Source organism: Osmerus eperlanus, chromosome 25, assembly GCF_963692335.1.
Source record: "Osmerus eperlanus chromosome 25, fOsmEpe2.1, whole genome shotgun sequence".
NCBI classification, from domain to species: Eukaryota; Metazoa; Chordata; class Actinopteri; order Osmeriformes; family Osmeridae; genus Osmerus; species Osmerus eperlanus.
In genome coordinates, this window is record NC_085042.1 from 7,085,387 (window position 1) to 7,099,695 (window position 14,309).

The 14,309-nt window shown below is 44.1% G+C and overlaps 2 protein-coding genes across 2 annotated transcripts; one reads left to right on the plus strand and one right to left on the minus strand.

Moving 5' to 3' along the window:
* The first annotated feature begins 662 nt into the window (after positions 1 to 662).
* Positions 663 to 1,877, plus strand: nkx3-1 (NK3 homeobox 1). Its single transcript, XM_062451494.1, has 2 exons — positions 663 to 964; positions 1,091 to 1,877. Exons 1-2 carry the CDS (start codon positions 778 to 780, stop codon positions 1,486 to 1,488), a joined length of 585 nt encoding a protein of 194 aa, XP_062307478.1. The 5' UTR covers positions 663 to 777; the 3' UTR covers positions 1,489 to 1,877.
* A 4,921-nt stretch (positions 1,878 to 6,798) lies between these two features.
* slc25a37 (solute carrier family 25 member 37) lies at positions 6,799 to 14,273 on the minus strand. The gene is made up of 4 exons (XM_062451592.1): positions 13,981 to 14,273; positions 10,818 to 11,046; positions 10,427 to 10,483; positions 6,799 to 10,271 (listed from the first exon to the last, which is right to left on the minus strand). The coding sequence occupies exons 1-4, from the start codon at positions 14,173 to 14,175 to the stop codon at positions 9,742 to 9,744; spliced, it is 1,011 nt and encodes a 336-aa protein (XP_062307576.1). The 5' UTR covers positions 14,176 to 14,273; the 3' UTR covers positions 6,799 to 9,741.
* Positions 14,274 to 14,309: the final 36 nt, after the last annotated feature.

Consider the following 14,309-nt stretch of genomic DNA (forward strand, 5'->3'; position numbering starts at 1 on the left):
GTCCCTGTGAAAACCCCATTCCTGGGAGGAGGTCAGGCAGAAGCATGGAGCACAACAAACAAACAGGCGCTGAACAATGTATGTGTCAGTTTAGGAGCCGGTGTAAATGTGTTGAACACATTAGGGCCTCCACCAGGCCTGGCCACCCACCCAGACCCCTCCCTGGCCACCCCCTGCAGGCGTAGACCCCGAGTTCACTCCCCTGCCCTTGGGGGTTAGGGGACTGAAATACAGGCCAGGGCTCAAACTGAATATCCTGTTGCACCCACTCAGCACAATCTCATAATTCCAATACTCCAATGAATATTGATTAGATGTTGGATTCAGCAATCAACATAGTTTGAAACCATTTTGAGATTTGTAAGCAGTTAATTTCAGTTCACTAAAACAAAATAAAAACATGTATTTATCATACGCCTGTCCTGAAGTATGAATAAGACTGCTGAAAGAATGTCCCTCAATTAGTAATTCTGAAGAGGCCATATATAATACAATCTGCTTGATATATTATAAATAGAACATCTGGCAAACAGACATCTGACTAAATCAAAACAGAGGATGGCATGTCTGGAGGTAGGCTGCCGGTGACGTGCAAGGCCCGCCCCAGAGCTTCTGCCACAGAGGTTGACAGTGCAGTCAGAACTCGCGGGTATAAATTCCGTCGTCACTGATCAAAAGCCTACTGTCCCAAAGAAGAAACTCTGTTGAGAGGCGACATTCTTGGTTTGCGCCAAGTTTGTAAACTGTCATCCAAACCGTGGATTATTTTAGGCAAAAATGTCTACTAAGCCTCTGACTTCGTTTTTTATCGAGGACATACTGTCAATCAAGGAAAAATCACAATGTAACACCAGGTGGGCTTCAAATCAGTCTACGGATGGGTGCGCGCTGTGGATTGACGCACGGTCTGGCCAGGTTTCAGATCACTTTAACTTGCAGGACACCGAATTTGTAGCACGAAAAGGTGAGCATCTTTTATTCAATTAACAGCCCACATTGCCTACTGTTTATTCAGACTTATCTGATATGTTTGCTGCGCTGATTTCCTTTTTTTATGTAGCCTAAGGGTAACGGCATATTTCTTTTTCAGAATCTAGTGACAGACCTTTCGACGACTCCGAAGCAGCGAGAGGTTTTACATCATTGGGGAAGCAAAAACGCTCTCGCGCTGCTTTTACGCATCTGCAAGTTCTTGAATTGGAAAAGAAATTCAATCACCAGAAGTACTTGTCCGCTCCCGAAAGATCTCACCTGGCCAACACTTTAAGACTAACTGAAACCCAGGTAAAAATCTGGTTTCAGAACAGAAGATACAAGACTAAAAGGAAACAAGCCACGGAGTTACATAAAGACACAAGGAAATCAGAAGGACTTGGTATAGAGGACGATTGTGTCAGAGCATCACTTTTTGACACGTTCTACAAATCCTACCAATATCGACCGTATTTGTGTGACTTTGGAGGTGTCTGGAGACCCATGGTTTGGTGAGAACCCCTGAAAACAATGCATAGGCCTGTATGTGGGCTACTAATAACGTCGTTTTACAACTGTTGAGAGCATCATATAACGTATCCACAAGGCTAAATGTCATTTTCCATAATGTGTTTTGTCGATTTTTGTTATTGTGTGTACACAGTAGTTTTAATTATAAATAGCAAAACTGAATGAGACGCATTCCAGCTGCATGCCCAAAACAAATTCGACTGCTATCGAATTTAATAGGATGTTAAGAGCTTTTTGGAATCAGATGTGCTTCTTGTTAATCAATTCTATCACGTGTCTCCATATAAAAAATATTGAGAATATTTAAAGAAAATATTATTTCACGTTCAATGCTTATTGTAGACTCATAATATAATAAAATAAATAATGTGAAAATTGTTGAATACAAGTTTTGGTTAAAAAAAAACCATTTGTCATATTGTCTTTACTGCTATGCTTTGCTGTACGGCAACCATTGCATGCTGAAGTGAAACTTCAGTGCAACTCCATTCAAAAACATGGCTTTACCGAAGTTAAACTGATAAAATTACACAAGAAGATAAGAGCTAGACTGGCATCTTTAAAAAAAAAAACATGAGGGCCCACTCTAAACAACGATGCATGACTTCTCAAACTGATAAAAGAGCCCCTATCATCTATTTAAAGTGAGGCTCCATTCAAAATCAAGATGTTTTTAGTTTGCCCTGCAGGTGGTTCACAGTTTCTCTATGGTGACATCATGAATCATACTCACAAGCATGGCTTTCAGTACTCTCTACTGAAAGCCATATGACCCACCACAAAAGCTAGGTGAAGCAGAGAGGGAAACTGTGTACTACACAGCGAAGAGAAATTCTTAAATATCTCCTCCAAAAAACTGCTGAGGTCACATTGGATGCAGAGCCGTAAACATACCATTCAAAGGAATTCAGTCATTCCTTTTTGATTTGTTATTGTAAACGTTTTGGATAGGAAGGGCACTAGATGGACTGGTGGATCTTTCTGTCTGAAGGATTTCTGATTGTCTTATCTGAGATTCATAAGAAGGTACTTTTGTCAGCACATCCGCCATGTGGAGGAGCATCCAGAATGCATTGTGATCTCTTTGCTCAAATGTCATGCTGCTTAATAATTGCAACCTCTCAGTTGACACTGTTTTCATGATGAGATAAGCATTGGGCCAGCAGGGATATGGTTAATGAGATGAGTGTATTGCCATTCCGTTGACCTCAGTGGTAGATGTGGAATGCACTTGGTCCAGTTGTCTGCTTCTAAAGAGGAATATGAGCCAATTGATATTATCCATGTGTTTAATCTGGCAGGTGCTTGTACACAACTGAAGGGCTTAGGAGTTGTTTGCATAACAGTTGCAGCGCTAAGATCCTGTTTTCCAAGATGTATGGTTCCTTGGGAATAGTTTATTCCTGTTCAATGTCGCCATAACGAACCATGACAATATAGAGCGCATCCAATAAGAAAACACATGGATGGAATCCACGGCCCTGCTGGTGGACAAAAATGAAAGGAATACATTTATTTTTGTCTTTTTGAAGGCTTTCTTTTTAAGCCACAAATAAGAGAAAGAAGGCCTGTCTCATCCACACAGTGCAGATTAGCTGAGTTAGTGGCTGTGCAGTTTTAGGAAGGGCATGTTTACAGTTATACATCCCTGCGAGCAGAGGCCTGATCCTGATCAGATAGTTAATCTTCATCCTGGGGGTCAGAGCTGTTACCACAGTAACATGCCTCTGCCTGATGACTCAATGACCTTGGAAGGTTTCTCAAGCTGACATAGTATCACAATACAGCTATTGACTCCCCGTATCAACTGGACTTGATGGATATCTCTGAGATATCCTTTCCTTGTCATAGAGTGTGCTATATTTGTTCAGTATTAACAAGTAATCTATTTCAATTACATTTACATTACATTTATGCATTTAGCAGACGCTTTTATCCAAAGCGACTTCCAAGAGAGAGCTTTACAAAAGAGCATAGGTCACTGATCATAACAACGAGATAGCCCCAAACATTGCGAGCACCCAAAACATGAAGCATACATTGTGGAAAACCAAATAAGTGCCAAAGGGAAGAACCATAAGAGCATGCAGTTAAACAAGTTACAATTGAACAACATGAAACTCCCCACAAGAGTGCAAGAGTGTACCTGTAGATAAAACAATCTACAGTAAAATATTTCACAGCGAGTACAAGAATTTGAAACCGTTAGCTACAACTAACCAACAAGAGCAACAAGTGCCGTTGTACTCCCGGAACAAGTGCGTCTTGAGCCTTTTCTTGAAGGTGGGGAGACAGTCAGTGTCCCTGATGCCACCATTGGGGGGCCAGACAGGAGAAGAGCTTGTGTTGGGACCGGGCGCTCGGTGGGACCACCAGACGGTTGCCAGAAGAAGACCGTAGGTGGCGGGGACCGCACCGTAGGTGCAGTCCCGTTCACCGCTCGGAAGGTCAGTACCAGAGTCTTGAATCTGATACGGGCCGTGATGGGAAGCCAGTGGAGGGAGATGAGGGAGATGATTACTAACACAGTGTCTATTTGGACGGGTGAAACAGTAAACAAATAGTTTGGATAAACTTCATGTACTGCACTCTTGATTATGAGTTGTTGTCCATTTGTTTGCGCCCACCACCACCAAAAATAGTTATTGTAAGCATTGCTTAACATACATTTTACACATTGCTTAACATACAGGTACTGGATCTTTAGGATGTCCTTCTTTCGGGGACATGCATGTACACAGTTCTTAGAACACTCCCTTGTCGATCAACAAGACACATGCATAGTTGAGTCAAGATCTTGCACCTGTGTTATGTTAACAGGTTATCCATTGCTTGGGTGCAACAAAAGAGTCACTTTACCTCTAGTGTACACTGGTGCACTGAGCTGAGCTTTCAAAACAGACGCAGTGAAAACAACTAATAAGACAAGACAGTCGAGATAGCATCTGTTTTGACGGGATTAAAACATCTGACAGTATCGCTCAGTGTGTCTAAGGCAACAAGGTGTACAGACATGCCCATCAGATAAAAAAGAGGTTGATGACGGGCACAGCTGAAGGTTAGAACTATTATTACCCCACTTGGCTTTGTGATGTCTGCACTTCCACAAGCTAAGAGGGACACGGTACATTGATTCACAAACGCCGCCAAGTGAAACCACTTCCTCCTCCTCATAATCTCCCCTGAGTGTCAGATGGAGGGAGTGTCTCTGAGTGTGTCTCTCCACCACCCAGTCAAACTGGCTTTTCCAAACTTTCAGATAGGGGTAGCCATGAATAGTATTTTACATTACCGGTACATTAGCTACAATAGTTATGCTATTGTGAAACATTATACGGGGCTAGGATTTAAAAAAAATTGTTGCCTTTTTCAAAACTCTACAGTTCTCCAAATGAAGGAAAACACACACAAAGAAAGGTTTAATTTTTTATTAAATTTACAGTTATCCAGTATTTCATTGGCTTTGTATTTCCTAACTGACAAAATACAGTAAGAACTATGCACTTGTAATCCTTGATTATCTATACTTTATTTATAGTATTTGTGTTTCTTTGAACAAAAGCATCAGCTAACCTAATAAAATGTCAATGAAATCAACATACAAAGACCATTGCACTTGACAAATCTGCTTTGTTATTGCCATTGACAGACCTCCAGGTTAATTTCTCAGTGCAAATCTCTCTCGGTTTCTACTCCAATTCACCCGTTCTTTATTTTCTGTTCCTTATCTGGTCTTTGGGATCTGATTGGCCCTTAGGATCCAGCGGGCAGTGTGGGCATTGCAGCCATAATGCTGATCCTCACAGCGGCCACTCATGCTTTGGAATATAAACACGTTTAAATGGAGGGGGGCCCGAACCAGACAACCAGACAAAGACATCCATTGTCAGCGCTCCAATACGCCCTGACCGGCTAACAAATTTGCTGGATCTGATAAGGCCGGTTAAAACAGCCCATATCCATGTACAAGGGAAACTTCATAAACTCCCAGGGAGAGCTGTGTGCAACTGGATCCCTGATGTTGAGGGTACCAGCAGCAAGACTCCTATTCTTCATCAACTGATACTCCCTCACATCTGATGGGTGGCATTGATAGGCACTGGTACGTAGGTGGCGTCTGTGAGCAGCATGGGTGAGACCAACAACCACACAAAGAGAGAGAGAGAGAGAGACAGAGAGAGAGAGAGAGAGAGAGAGAGACAGAGACAGAGACAGATAGAAAGAGAGAGAGAGAGAGAGAGAGACAGATAGAGAGAGAGAGAGAGAGAGAGAGAGAGACAGAGACAGAGAGAGACAGATAGAAAGAGAGAGAGAGAGAGAGAGAGAGAGAGAGAGACAGATAGAGAGAGAGAGAGAGAGAGAGAGAGAGAGAGAGAGAGAGAGAGAGAGAGAGAAATAAATATTTTAGCCCCTCTGCCAGACTAAATCTTCCCCAAAGGACGGAATACCTTGAGACCCTCCAGCAGCCTTATCACCCGGGCAGAGACTCCCACAGTGATGGGCCATTTTATTACCGACGCAGCGATCCTGCAGCAGCAGGGCAAGGACTGTGGCGTGTGGGCAGTGGGGCTTTTCATCGTACGATCCAGATAAACAGCCAGCACAGGGAGCAAAACAAAACACAAAAGCTCCAGGAGCCTCTCAGCGTGTACGTGGCCCAGGACATGTACGATATCTCAGCCGTTCATCAACATACAGGTCCTCATTGTCAGGATGGTTGGTGGAAAAAAACGGCGGTGGGATTGATAACTGTTTAATCAAATGGTATGTTTTAATGCATACATACACATGCATAAATGTCAAATAAAAATGCGATACATATTTTAATATACATCACATAATGACACTTGTCCTCAGCCATCTCTTACATTAGGTAATGAGACATGATTGATATTCCCATTGGCCTCAATGCTTTGAGGCATTTGGTTTTGTATTATTTCCCCCTACTGGTGCGAATTATGGCAGTCTGACAGCAAAGGTGGAGTTATTTCGGAACTTGCATTGTCCTCTAATTGTATGACAGCATCCATTTATCTGAGTGGATTCATTTTAGGTGATGAAACTTGTAGGTAGGTGTAATGTCACCACTGTATAAACCAGTCCACCCTGTCAGTCCAGGCTGGTAAAGAGATGCACCATGTTAGCCTGCTTTCAATCCTCTCGGGAAAGATGACAAAAGCAAAATGGAGAATATTACCACGCAAATCCCACATCTTATGAGTGTAACTTCTCATCTGTGTGAAAACAATTATTAACTGACATTAGAGGCTTTACATTCAAATAAAACAGGAGCTGCTTCATTAATCATCTGTATTTTATTTTGGCTCCAGTGTTACATACTGTAGCAGCTTTACCACAATTATTTCACATCTGCATGGTCTTAATTCAAAATGTTAAACATTCTTGTACTGTAGATGGCACTATTAAGTCATAAATCATCCCAGTTTCAACATCATTTCGTTGTGCGTACAAAGCAACTGGAAATTCACATGATAAACATCCCTGGAAGGAATGTACAATTATTCAATCTTGACTAACAAAACAAAACAAGCACACTGACTACCCATACTAACACGCTCCTCTCAGTCTGCCCCAGGCCAGCGTCGAGGGGTGGGAAGACTACTGGGCCAGTACAAACAGATCAGACACTGTCCAGTAGCCAATCTGTTCTGAATGATTCATGAATATGACCGAACCAGATGTCCCCAATTGCAGCTCAACCATCAAAGCCCAATTCTAAGCCAATATTTCTTGGAAATATGAGTAGTGGTCGAACATCAAAACAATATTGCGATGGGATCCTTAAAGTCCTGAATGAACTATGGGATTTATACATGTCTGTATAAAGAGGCGTTGAGCGATATCTGTTTGAATCGATCCCAAAAGGCCTTCAGTGTAGGATTTAAGACTGAACAGAATAGGGCTACCTTTGAGCAACCAATGTGATTATTATGTTGCATATTTACACTGCCATGACATGGACAGGTATGATCTATTGCATATAGGGTCTATAAAATGAGGCGGGAAAAACAAAAAACGGAAGCAATATAAAACGTGGAGCGCTGTGTAATCTTGTTTCTCCATAATAAATACTGCAGCATCAATGCGTCGTAACCTACTAGTCCCACTTGAAACACAGCGTCCCACAACCAATCATCTCCACGGAGACATCCGGAAGGTGTCCTACCCTTCATAGTGCGCTGAGGCAACACCATAATATTTCATACATCAGAGCCTAGAAACAGTTAAATGGCAAGTTTAGTTAAAGCAGAAAGGAAACACTAAAATGGTAAAGCGATTTAGGCAGCAGAGAACAAATGGAATGAGAGCCTGATAATTAAACTGACGTTAAGGACAGACGCAAGTAGTTCAGTTCAAAGTTATCTTCACAATTTCCTTCCAACATCAAAACTAGAGGTGTCTGAGGAAGAAGCCTATCTTTGGGTCAGTATCCAGGAATACATGTGCGTGAGTGAATATCACAGAAACATCTGTATTTCACTGGTGGAAGAAAATAAGACAAGAAAACTAAGCATTTAATGAAAGGCAAACAAACAAATCTTGGGGCTTTGTGGATTACAGCAATGGAGGAATGTCTGACTACCAAGGGGGAAAAGGAGAGAGGCTGAGAGAGCAAGCAGAGAACAGGAAGTTTGTGACTGAAATGGGACAGAGGAGAACTGCAGTCTGCCAACCAGCTGATTCGGTCTGCCGTTATTACGGTTTCCATGGTCACAAACTGGCCAACTCCACTGATTAACTGAGTGACCCAGCTAAACTCACGCCACAAAGTTCTCTCAGGAACACTGAGAACACAAGCCTGCTCCAGTAGGAATAAATCTAAACTTTCCCGGTTTCATGTTAAATATTCCATAGCTTTAAATCATCTATATAACAAACTAAATTCATTTTTAAAATCTTTCCATTAACAACATCACAGATGTATCGGAGTGAAGCTTCGAGGCAGCCTCGGACAGGTCTGGTGCACTTGCATAATGAAGTCCCTAGGAAACGATCACTTGCAAAAATATATAAAAAGCTGCCTTTACTCTGCAACATCGAAGATATTTATACCCTTTACGTTAACACTAAATAATATTGTGCGTGTTTTAAGAGCATCATACTATGCTAAAACAAGGTTAACGTTGGACCCGTTGCGGCTTATATTCCTCTGATATGCAAAGGAATCGCTGTCCTAGCAGGACAGACAAATCACTTCCTGTGGTCAAAAGATCAAACACCTTCAGTTGTATTCAGGCTAAAAACACTGGTCCACAGGGAAGATGCTATATATTTCAGGATGTGAACTGTGAAGCAGACAGTAGGTATCACAGGAACTGTTCCTTGGTAAGGGAAAGGACACAGCAGTTATAGAAAATATATTAATCAGTTGCCAACCTTTCTCTATTAAGACAAATAACAGGATTCTATTTGGTACATCTTGTTTGCACAGTTTGTTACTATTCTTTTGTTTAGGGAAATTATGTGTTTTGTTGAATCCAATGAGAAAGACACTCAAATATAATAAGAAGCCCTTCTGAAAGCAGAGATAAGGGTGATAAGGATCTATACCAGTCCTTTCTACCAGGGAACAAACTTAGTTGAAGAGGCAGCCTTCAACAATTAAGAGGCACTTTAAAAGCCCAATTGTACTGTGGTTACTGTGCAGTGAAACTAAGGAATTCAATCAAACTGTCCTTCATAAACATACAAGGAAAAACAAGCAAACAGCTGTGCGTTTCTTCCAAAACCATAAAACGTCAGGTCCAGGAAATCAACTGAAATAAATAAAATACTTCCATTTCAGATGTATAAACATATAAATGAAGCCAAACACAATCACACACACACACAGCGAGGAGAATGTCGTGTAAGGAGCTCTGGCCCAAAAAAAAAGGAGTGTCGTTGTTTGAAGATGCCCTTTACTCTTCTTTGCTTTTCCAGAAAGATCTTTGTGTGTTTCCTGTTCATGAAAACAGCCTCTGCTTCTGTTCTGTTGGGTAGGTAAGTTTCGCGAGGGACACGCTCTGTCGGTGCCGCGAAAACTTCCACGAACCCCAGTGGCTTCCCTTTTGAGAGAATACACTGACATTATAACAGCACACAGAAACACACTGCCTTTTCTTCAGAGGGATTTTGCATTGATTTGATTCTACTGGCAGATTTTTGTCTCCAGTCCAGGGGTGGAGGGGGGGGAGCGGGGGGGGAGGGGGGTCCTCCACCCCCACTCACCCCACCTCAGGCCGGCCCAGTCCCAGCCTCGTGCTCCAACTGCTGCTTGGTCAGAAAGTACTTAAAGAACTCGTAGACCGACCACGCGATGGCTGTGGAGGGCATCTGGTAGATGACCCTCGCCTGCACCCCTTTGAAGAAGGCAGACATGCCCCCCAGGCGATACACCGTCCTGAAGGCGTTGGCCATGCCGGTCAGGTGACCGCTAATGTGCATGGAGTTGAGGACCACGTTCTCCTGCGTGTTGAGCAGCGTCTTACACACGTCCAGGGGGTTGGTGACGGCGGCGGACACGGCCCCGGCCGCCGCCCCGGAGATGATGTGGCTACCGGGGTGGTACTGTCTGTGGGGGTTGAGGCGCTCTTGCATCAGTTCGTAGGTCATGAAGTGGACCGCCTGGAAGGGGATGTTCATGGTCAGCTGGGTGGTGTAGCTGCGGTAGAAGGCGGCCAGGCCCTCGGTCTGACGGACCGTCCGCACGCAGTCCAGAAAGCCCCGGTAGGGAGAGTTGTACATCTGCATCCTCTGCTTCACCACTGGGTCGCGGGCACACAGCAACGACACACACACACACAGAGAAACAGACAGACACAAACACACAAAGCGTCAGAATGTTCTGGTCAAAAACGGCTGGTTGTATTCAACAGTGAGAGCCCCCCCCCCCCCTCCCCCTCCCGCCTGCCTGCCTTACCTTCCGCAGGGTTCATGATGGCGTCGTGCAGGACGGTTGCCACGCTACCAGCCAGCCCTGGTGCAGACAGATACAAGAATCAGCATCAGAACATATTCACACCTAATACCACCCTAACCTCAAGACACAAGGCTTGCGCCGACAAAAGGGGGACATAAATGTTTACCATTTAGGCATTTAGCTGACGCTCTTATCCAGAACGACTTACACTAAGTACAGGGACATTCCCCCGAGGCAAGTAGGGTGAAGTGCCTTGCCCAAGGACACAACATCATTTTGCACAGCCGGGAATCGAACCGGCAACCTTCTGATTACTAGCCCGATTCCCCAACCGCTCAGCCACACTCCCTAGTGTTCCAAAGTGAGCCCCGAGGGGGGACGTTGACTGTACCGTTAGCTATGTGGCTGTTGCCCCCGTTCTGGATGACGTCGCTCAGCTTGCGTTTCACCCTCTCGTAGCAGGCGAAGTACAGGGCGTGGGCGGGGCCGGCCCCCATCATGGTGATGTTGAGGCCCCTGAAGGGCCGGAGGAGGCCCTCCGTCCGGACGATCCTCCTGAGGGCCTCGTACACGCTGCTGTACTGGGCCTTGGGGTCCGGCTGCAGGCTCTGCATTCTGGTCTGGAGGAACGGGGAACCAATCACTTAGCCCTTGTGTTATCTTCGGGGCCATTGTGACCCTTCAGTCATTGTGACCCCCCCCCCCCGACATGTTGTAGGTCTCTACCAGTGAGACAACACTCAGCCAGTCCTCTCTAAGTGATGCGTGTCTCTCCCAGCACAGGGTGGTCGGGGGGGTCATGACACATCTTTGTTTTACTCCTTTATGCCAAGATATCTGGACAGCACAAAGAATGTTTGTATTTTGCCCCAAAGCGTAGGGTAGCTAAGAAGGCCGACCACTTCTATCTTCCTCAACATATTTCCTCGTGTTTCCTTCCTTCTTTTCAACAATGACATATCAATGTCATTAACCTCTGAGACGTTTGTTTGTCCTAAAAATCTGTTTGGCGTCATTGGATTATATGACCAGTATCCATGTGCGGTTACAAAACATGAACCTAATTTTCTAAGCAACAGACTATTTTTCACCTTTCATCATCAATCGCCCTATCCAAGCACACCGTACTTAAGAGATTTGGCCCAAAGATAACCCCATGCACTTGACAACATGGGATTATCTCTGCGTAATGAGCACTACTGGGAAGATCAGGGTGTTTATCACCTGAGTATTCATGATCCAGATCGTCAGGTGTGCAGACAGAGTTACAGAAACAGTGGGAGGAGGGGCAAGTCTGTAGAAACCCCAGGAGAGGGGGGGGGGGGGGGGGGGAGGATGACTCATTACTTAATGCTTAATGCTATGCTCATCTTGTCTCTATCTATCTGAACGCATTGGACAATATGGTTAACGCATTGTACAACTGGTTATATCCCGTTGGAAAGTCTCCCGTGACGTTACACTGCCTCAGGTCTTCAAGATGGCTACTCAGCAGTGTCAAAGAAACAGGAAATGTAACGATAACCTGATACGACTGGTTTCAATAAAGTTTCATTATTCTGTGTATCTGGGAACTGTCACGCTGTCACAATAAAAGTATTGGCATAATTGCATAGTTGAATCACACAAATTAATTCACTGCAATGTTCCTGTGAAAACTAACACGAAATGCAATCCCTGAATGAAAAACATTTTTGTGACATTCTATACCAGTGATCGAATAAAAAAGCATGGTTGCGTAATATGCTCACGCCAAGCGCCCAAACTCTCTCCAAGATCTTAAAAACCCAGACCACACGTTGGTGCAAAACCGAGTGTTAACAACTCTGTCTGGGTTGTGAAATACCAACAATGTGGTTGGTATCTTGGTTGGAAATCCCCTTTTTTGTAACTCCAGTTCATCCTGCCAGTTTGGACTGGAGATGAATACAGCTGGTCTGGGGTGAGAAAAGGGTAGTTTGTGTTTGACAGATGAAGGTTTTCCTAGGTGCATGATATGATAGCAGTACTGGGAGAGGCTGCATGGCAGTGTGTTAATCAGCTGTGTAGGAGGAGCAGCAGCCCTACTTCTACACACCCTGGTACACCCTACATCTGCATACCTCCGATTCCAGAAGTCACAAATAGGAGTCGTATGTTCCAGAAAGATTACGTCCCCTTTATCCAACGTTTTTTACACTTCTCGCCTGCTTGCGCGTTGCAGTCACAGAATGGCTTATTGTTTATCAAATAATAAACAAGTCTAACTTCCACAGAGAAATCAAATGATTCTCAGTGACAAGTATTCTGTTAATTAGCTATACCACAATTCGATGAAAGGCTTCTTGCTAAACTGCGGTACATGTTTCTCTTCAGCAAGAAAATAGCATCTGGCCTCATCAAGAATGTTTCTTTAGTTATTATAGGCTTCTCCAAAGTTGGTAATAAGTCTCCAAGTAATATATTAACACCATCTATGCATTGTTTGACTGTATGTGAAAAAAATTAACCAGTCGAGCCATTGGTATCATGATGGACAGTTATCAGTCCAACAGGCAGATCCTGGCAGCTAGATTGGAGGAAGTGGCCACAATAGCTTGTGTAAGCCTATTCAATAGAAACAATGACTTATTTCAGGGGATGTCAAAACCATCTCGTTGTCATAGATAAATGGATAGTGATTAAGAGTTTAGACCTTGTGTATGTATGTTGTGTAACTGTATGAATACACTGGTGTCAGGACCTCGAACTATCTGAATAAGCCGGAAAAAATAAGTAAGCACGAGAGGGCGTGGCAGGGGGCAAAGTTTACGAAGCCACTACATAAAGTATACTGCACAGTTTTGTTTTTCTTGTGTGTGTGGGGGGGGGGGGGGGGGGTGTACAGTGACACACAGAACCTCCAATGGATTTCATGGACTTATTTGAGTCCAATGACAAACGCGTATATGCTTGCAGATTTAATATCATATTGGCAGCTTTTGAAACCTAACATTCCTCTGTCCAGAATGTGACCTTCACTTGCTGGACTGGGACATAGTGATCTGAGTAGAAGTCAGAGCAGAGTCTCTGCAAGAACTAACTGACCAAACGACAGAAAATCTCAATATTCTGACCATTTAAGCAAGTAGCCAAGTAATTAGCTAACGTTGGCTAACTTGATGCAAGATTTATGTCGGTAGCTTGATTAGTAGCTAGCTGGCGAAAGGACTCCGCCATCAGTAGGGTGGTTTGGAACAAGTTGGAATTGTCAAGCATTTGTCAAACACCGAATGTCAATTTCAAGCTGCCAATGTCCGTAACGTTGGGGCTACTCTTATCATGATCGTGTACATGGCAATGCAGTTAGCTTGCTAGCCAACAAGGGCGGCTCTTCCCTGACCCTGGCTATACAAGTTTGCTAGCGGCACTTACTAGCTATAGCTAGCTAGCATAAAGCTTTCATTTCTGCTGCCTGTGGAATGGGACAAAATCTTAAATCGGAAAGAGGTGAGCAAGCTGTAAAAACACTGCTGTGCATTTTGGGAATCAGGCTAACGATGCGCTAGCTGGCTAGAGTAGTGCAGCAAGCTTACCTTGACAGAGTCCACGGGATACATCACCGTGTGCTCCAGTATTCCTGCCACGGCTCCTGCTGTCATGTGGGTCGTTATTGAGACATGAGGTGGCAAACTCTCGTAGTCACCGTCGCCTTCCGACGACTCGGTATCTTTACTTTTAATCTCCGACATCTCCAAGGTTGCCACCACTGGGTCCGCACTCAACTCCATGCGGGGGGACACTAGTCTAAAATAGATTTTCACACGTAAACTACCGGGGACCTCGGCGGCATGGACAACCACAACATCACTATCACTGAGTTCCAGCGCCTTGATGACGTCAGCAACATGAACGACGTCTGCTT

Bases quoted from the DNA above. Each gene is read 5' to 3' on its own strand.
- nkx3-1 (XM_062451494.1), top strand. From the start codon at position 778: ATGTCTACTAAGCCTCTGACTTCGTTTTTTATCGAGGACATACTGTCA. The intron at 965-1,090 runs GTGAGCATCTTT...TTTCTTTTTCAG, and splicing joins CGAATTTGTAGCACGAAAAG to AATCTAGTGACAGACCTTTC.
- slc25a37 (XM_062451592.1), bottom strand. From the start codon at position 14,175: ATGGAGTTGAGTGCGGACCCAGTGGTGGCAACCTTGGAGATGTCGGAG. The intron at 10,484-10,817 runs GTACAGTCAACG...TGTCTGCACCAG, and splicing joins CAACAGCCACATAGCTAACG to GGCTGGCTGGTAGCGTGGCA. The intron at 10,272-10,426 runs GTAAGGCAGGCA...CCCGCGACCCAG, and splicing joins CATCATGAACCCTGCGGAAG to TGGTGAAGCAGAGGATGCAG.